This window comes from Rousettus aegyptiacus, unplaced genomic scaffold (assembly GCF_014176215.1).
Source record: "Rousettus aegyptiacus isolate mRouAeg1 unplaced genomic scaffold, mRouAeg1.p scaffold_m13_p_3, whole genome shotgun sequence".
Classification (NCBI taxonomy): Eukaryota; Metazoa; Chordata; class Mammalia; order Chiroptera; family Pteropodidae; genus Rousettus; species Rousettus aegyptiacus.
In genome coordinates, this window is record NW_023416306.1 from 142,932,002 (window position 1) to 142,938,781 (window position 6,780).

General features: G+C 49.9%; 1 protein-coding gene across 1 annotated transcript; it reads left to right on the forward strand.

Annotated features, from left to right (window-relative positions):
- Positions 1-2,714: 2,714 nt before the first annotated feature.
- On the forward strand, positions 2,715-5,141 carry SIX6 (SIX homeobox 6). The gene is made up of 2 exons (XM_016162341.2): positions 2,715-3,364; positions 4,428-5,141. The coding sequence occupies exons 1-2, from the start codon at positions 2,793-2,795 to the stop codon at positions 4,594-4,596; spliced, it is 741 nt and encodes a 246-aa protein (XP_016017827.1). The 5' UTR covers positions 2,715-2,792; the 3' UTR covers positions 4,597-5,141.
- The last annotated feature ends 1,639 nt before the right edge of the window (positions 5,142-6,780 follow it).

The window sequence follows — 6,780 nt, forward strand, 5'->3', positions numbered from 1 at the left end:
TAGTTTATTTCCTTTAAGTTAACAAAATTCAACGAAGTCCCCTGCGATGGCAAAGATAGTCAGCTCTCCTGACAGTAGACTCGGGCCTCTAGACACTTCCCAGATCCGCCAGCCCCGCGCCCAAGACGCCGCGTCCCGCGGGCCTCGGACCCTGCCTCCCGCAGCCTGTTCCCTTTTCCCACAGCTCCAGCGCAGTAAACAATGCTTTCAGTCTCAGACGTCTGAGAGCCCCAGACACACAGAAGTCAAAGCGCCCTCTCATCTAATATTTGCAGAACTATTGTCCAAGAAATGGGATAAATATTCCCATTTCCTGGATTGGGCATCTAGACTCGGAAAATTAACAACTCGCTCACAAAGGTTAAGGGTAAGAAGCCAGTTTTCTCCGAATTCGCTGCTTTCAAACTATACAGCAAAAGGGCGCAGGGAGACCGGTCCCCTGGGGCACCCACAATTTATTGGCTCAAGCCGAGCCGGTGCACGGTTTGAGGGCAGCAGCTCTGGGGTCCTGGACCACGGCGGCCTCTGCGCGCAGAGGGGAAGACTGAAGCGATTCTTCAAGTGAGAGCGAGGAGAGACATCCCGAGGGGGAAATTAAGAAATCTCTGAAGCTGGAGCAGGGGGATACTTTCCTTCCATGGTCAGAAGCGCCGGGAATGCAGCCCTCCCGGGGTCCCCTGCTACACCCTGGCTCGGTCCCCAAGGCCATCAGGCTTTTCTACACTGCGGGTCTTGGGCCTGGTTTCTCCCTAAAAGTTGTCCTTCCGGCAGATTTGGACATCGCCCCAAGCTAGAAAAGGTTTGTGCTTTGTCATTATCCTCATCTCCCTCTTTATTTTGCTCTTGCCCTGTCACATTTCAAGAAAATGAGCTCGTAGAAAAGAAAGCCTCTCTGTTGAGGTGTCCGGCAATCTCACAGAAATGATGTAAATGCTTGCAGGGCTTATTTCTTCCTCTCTGCTATTTTTTTTCGAGTGAACTGAGAAGATCTGTGAAAATAATATCAGGGTTTTCCGTCAGAACGAGCTTTGCCCTGCACTCAGGCGTAGCATGATCTGACCTGACACCTCCAACCATCTGTGCTATCTATCTGCCTTCTGATTTACCGGAGCTGTACAAGTCACATACAAATTGTACTTGATACTAAAGAAAAGATAGCCTGGCCCAGTCCAGTTCGCGGTGAACATTCATATCTGATTCCTTTCTAGAGACGTAACTCCTAAAGATGGTTTTCCTGGCATTTTCGTTGGACTTACCCTTGCAATTTTCTTCAAACTAAATAACCCCCAGTCAAAGGCCCAGGTGAGATTGTGGTTTCTTTTGACCCAGGCCTCAGAAAATGGTATGATGTGAACGTCAATTGGAAATCAATAGAAGTTGCCAATTCCATCTGCTAGCCTGAAGGCAGAGCCGCCAAGAAGGCTCTTCTTCTCTGCAGGAAGGGTCATTGCTTAAAGGCTTAGGAAGCGCTCCCCTCCAACCCCCACCCTCCACTGCTGCATTGCTGTGGTTCCCCCTTCTCTATTTTACTTCCACTTAATTACTTTTGGGCTAAAAGGCCAAGGTTAGAGTTTATACATACCCCCCCCCCCCACACACACACACACTATGCTTAAGAGTTAAATGTTCTAACATAGGGTAGGGCAAAATTAGCCTGCAAGAAAGAGAGTAAACAGATGTTTTAAAAAGATCTTTAAAATAAGGTTTTAAGTTGCTGTTCTGACCTACCAATGACTTCTCACTCTAGATGTGGCTATGCTGCACATTTGTTCAAGTCCATTAAACTGGGGGAGGGGAGGAAGCTGAAAAGTATAAACTTTTGGGGGTGATGGTCCTTTTCTTGCTCGAGTTTGACTTCCTGGTCAGCACCTGTGTTATCAGGTGTGAGAGTGTTCTAACTCATACTTTGATTTCATGAGGCTTTTGAAGGTGGTGGGGATAACGTCCAAACTGACCTCTTCTACAGATCCCCGGTCCTGTTCCTTCTGCTTCAAATTCTTCCCAGTCGGCTGCTTTGGCAGCTGGAAAAGGAGGAAAGGCATGCAGGGATGGTTCCTGGGAAGAAATGAGGTGATCCACTTTCCCTCCCTCCCCATTCGTGCGCTCCCTGCAGTTTGCTGTTCCGTTACAACTAAACTTGGCGAATTCTTGGAGGATTTCTATTTGGCCCAGTTCTCTTTGTCCTCTGGAGACCTCCTGTCCCAGCCAGTGCATCTTCCCAAAGTGGATTCCTGTAGCATCACTGCCTCTTTCTTGGGGGGTGGGGTGGGGGTGGAGGAGGGTTGAGGAAGGACGGTGGAACAAGGCTAGGGGGAAGGGAGTTGAAATGCTGCCGCTCTCTCTTTATCGCCAGCCACTGGCAAGTCTTTTCCTCCTTCAGGTTCGGCAAAATACTGAGTGAACGGCGGGCGCTGTCGAGAGCGGGGAGGTGCTGAAATGGCTCAGACGCCCTGGTCGCAGTCTTGATTGGCAGAGCCGGCCAGTGACTGACAGGGGGTCTCCATGGCGCCCGCGCCGCCAATCCACCCACCCCAGTAGAGGCGCGCGTCGCCTGCCTGCGTGCCCTAACCGAGCCGAGCTGAACCCGAGCCGCAGGGCCGGCACCTCTTCCAATCCCTCCTGCTATCTCTCTCCCGGCTGTTGCACTACCACCACCGCCGCCCCAGAGGTGCGTCCCGGCTGCCCCGAGCTGCTTCACGGAGGAGAGCTTGGCGCACCCAAACCGGACCGCGGGCATCTGCTGCGTGTCCCTCTCCCAGCTCAGCGGTCCCGCTGCCGCCGGCGCTGCCTCGATGTTCCAGCTGCCCATCTTGAATTTCAGCCCCCAGCAAGTGGCGGGGGTATGCGAGACTCTGGAGGAGAGTGGCGACGTAGAGCGCCTGGGTCGCTTCCTCTGGTCGCTGCCCGTGGCCCCTGCGGCCTGCGAGGCCCTCAACAAGAATGAATCGGTGCTGCGCGCACGAGCCATCGTGGCCTTTCATGGTGGCAACTACCGCGAGCTCTACCATATCCTGGAAAACCACAAGTTCACCAAGGAGTCGCACTCCAAGCTACAGGCTCTGTGGCTCGAAGCGCATTACCAGGAGGCGGAGAAGCTGCGTGGACGGCCCCTGGGGCCAGTGGACAAGTACCGCGTGAGGAAGAAGTTCCCGCTGCCGCGCACCATCTGGGACGGCGAACAGAAGACCCACTGCTTCAAGGAGCGCACGCGGCATCTGCTACGGGAATGGTACCTACAGGACCCGTACCCCAACCCCAGCAAAAAGCGTGAGCTCGCCCAGGCAACCGGACTGACCCCTACACAGGTGGGCAACTGGTTCAAAAACCGCCGACAAAGGGACCGGGCTGCTGCGGCAAAGAACAGGTCGGTACCTAGAGCCTCTACGCCCTGAGTTCACCTGGGACAAGGCGGGCGACCGCACCCTGGGCACCCTTACTCAGGGCCTGGAGACTTGGCTTCAGCGGAGTTGGTAGTGAGGTTGATCTTGGGTTATGAGCCCCTCTGTGTCCCGGGATTCTGAGCGCGGGGGGAGGGGGTCCTTCTGCGCTCGTGATTCCCCACCCTCTTCGTTCTGGGCCCCTGGGGGTCGCTCCAGCAGCTGGGTCCAGTCACCAAATCAAAGCTGCATTGATGAGAAAGAAATAAAAATAAAATCCTAGAAACGATTGGGACCCCATGGCCCGAAGTTAATTTTTTGTCGCCTTGGTCCAGACTCTTGTTATTAGATGAAACCTGGGTTCTTAGCGGCGATGTGGCAGCTTATTGTCATTTTAAAAGCCCAGATGCATCTTTCTCTGATACTATGAAAGCAGTTTTTGATTATCTTCTGTTTCTAAGAAGTGAGAAGTCAAATTCTCCTCTTCCCATGCGTGGGCAGCTCAGTCTCCAAAGAGTAAACTAGTCGCTGTGGCTTTTCATTCTCCAGCGTGTGGATCTTAATTAGACAAATATTTCGGCCGGGCCCAAACGCTCCCTGCAACCACCAGGCAGCTGTTGTTGTCATTAGATTTGGGCTGACCGGACCTGGGATCCATTGACTCAGGTGTCCGCCCCAAGCAGACACGAGCTAGGAAGGGGGACCCCTGTCCCAAAGCCTGCTCTGTCCTTGTCATCCACACCTCATTTATCCTGACAGTATTGTAAATCTCTCAAAGGTGGCCATCCAGGAATGACCCTGTGAGCCCAGCATCCCAAAGACCCGGGAGACTTGGAGCGGAGAAAGGACTCTGAAGGAGCAGGGGCAACTGCAGAGCTCCGCGGAGAGGCAGCTTCGGACTCCTGCGCGGCCTCTGCTGCCTCACCTTACCCGCTTACCTGCCCGGGTCTGAGAGAGAGCCGCTGCCCGCTGGTCTTAAAGGATATTGACCAGGGGACAATGGGAGGCTATATTACACGCTATGACCCGTGTTTCTTTCCTTCCCTGTAGACTCCAGCAGCAAGTCTTGTCGCAGGGTTCCGGGAGGGCGCTAAGAGCAGAGGAAGAGGGCACGCCCGAGGTGCTGGGCGCCGCCGCCAGCCCGGCCGCCAGCCTATCCAGCAAGGCAGCCACTTCGGCCATCTCCATTACGTCCAGTGACAGCGAGTGCGACATTTGAGCTGCCCACCCAGCACGCTCAGAAACAGAATACAGTGTACAAAACGAGACAAACAAAATGAAGGAAGGAAGGAAGATGAGAGACCAAGCAAATTCAGAGCGTGCAAAGTCGGGTGGCCAGGGACTCGGGGTGACAAACCTGTGAGCTCAGGCTGCCGTGTCCGCCCCATGGCCCGCAGGGCTCCACTGGCTCCCTCGGCCGCTACTACAGGTGCCCGACCCAACACCAAGTTCTTCTTGCTTTGCTTCTTCTCAAGGATTTTCCTGCAAAGACGCCTCGGAACCCGAACTGCACGCTGAGTGCCTGCCCTGAATTTCCCGTGGGTATTTCACGTCGAAAGGACGCTGTTATATATGTATCTTTTGCTTTAAAGTTTTTTAAACAAAACATATATATGCTGTTTATTTACTTATTTAAGAGACTGCCATGGTAGGTTTCTCTGTATCTTGGAAACTTGCTGTTTCTAAAGGCGCAGGGTGGAGCCAAGGGATTCTGTATGAAGAAGCCAAACAATAAAAACCTAGTGAACAATCTTTCTTAATTAAGGGAGCTGCTCTCGGATTCCTACCAAAAAAAAAAAAAATCGTTCTTTCACCAGGCAAGCAAAGGCCCTAGTGCAAATGATATATTTTGCCTCTCTGATGTCTCCTGGTTTATTTAAAACAGTCCATGGTAATAGGTCCATTACCATCTCCCAAGTCAAATTGCCTGAGTGTATGGATGTAGGTTGGTACATATGTATGTATGCATATACCTATGTATATATGTATATATGTGTATGATATATATTTAAACCTAGAAATTGGCAACAGGAGCATCCCCTATAATGTAACTCCGCACGTTCCCAGCCCAGGTAACTATAGCTTATTCACCTGACACTTTTATTAACTGTCAAGGGCTTTCAAGAAAAATTTAGGAAGCCAAATTCTGGGACTTGATAGTGAGTTCTAGGTCATAAAAATGTAAGACTATTCTGACACAGTTTCTGCAATGAGAAAGGCTTTCCATCTCCTTTGAGTTCCCCTCCCATAACAAAAGCAGTAAGCACCATGATCATGCTAGAGTGAGCACACACTGCATTTAAGGTTGAACTCATTAAAATTAGACAAAAGAAGATAGGAGAGGTTGTAATATCTAGATGAACATCTTCCTGCTGCAGAAGATTTTAATTAAATGCATTATTTTCAACAGAAAGAATATAGTTAGATGGGGGAAGAATGTAATGTCACATATGGAGGTGAAATAGAAAGCTGCAGAGAAATCACTGGTATTTTAAAAATCTGATCTGTGTATTAAATATGAAACAAGTCATCCAGAGCCTCATCGTCCTGTAATGGCTTCAATTAAAAGTATCAAATATTCTTAGTATTTAATTTTCCCTCCCAAAGTGTGCAGGCACACACAGGCACATAGACACACACACACACACACACACACACACAAACCCAATCAACAACAAAAAACTGTCCTTGTACTAACAAAGTAAATGCTATTCAGAGAGTCGCTAAGCTTTTTTTTTCCCTCTGAGTGAAATGGATTGTATATTATACAATTTGACACTGATCTTTAAATCACTTGAGCTGAACTTTCCTCCTCAAACAACTCCCACCCCAAACCCCCTTGCCCACCACTGGACTCTTTTCAATTTGCCCTTCTGTCCTTACCAGACAGATATTCTTTGGTTCAGAAGCATGCTAATATACAAACCAAACAAAAATAAGTCACGGAAGATAAAAAGCAGTCAAATAGTGAGATACATTTGGAAGCCCGGGACATAAATAAGGGTCGATTATTGGTTTCTAAATTGCTTAAACAGATTTGGCCTCATTTGGGCTTTATAAATGATTGTCATTGTATACAGTGGCCCTTATCCAGAGAACTGTGGACAATCAAAACTCCTTTTCTTGCACAAGAGCTCTAGATGGGAGGAGTGGGGAAGTCTTTGCAATCAAAATGGTATTCTTCCAGAAAGCAAGCAAATGCCTAACTATTGACCCTAAAAGCCTAGGATGGCAAAGCTTCCTCAAAAATCTATTTTGTTTCCTAGATCCCCTGGTAATCCTAGGATGCCAAGGAGCAGGGCCAGGGCCCCACTGAGGGTGAGACAAGGGAGGCACCTAGAATACAAAATTTAAGGAGGCATTCACTCTCAAGGTCAAGCAAGTGCAGCAAGGCATCTGGGAA

What these genes read in the sequence shown, in the direction of transcription:
- SIX6 (XM_016162341.2), top strand. Translation starts at nt 2,793, where the DNA reads ATGTTCCAGCTGCCCATCTTGAATTTCAGCCCCCAGCAAGTGGCGGGG. An exon ending in GCTGCTGCGGCAAAGAACAG is followed by an intron (nt 3,365 to 4,427) that starts GTCGGTACCTAG and finishes CCTTCCCTGTAG; the next exon opens with ACTCCAGCAGCAAGTCTTGT.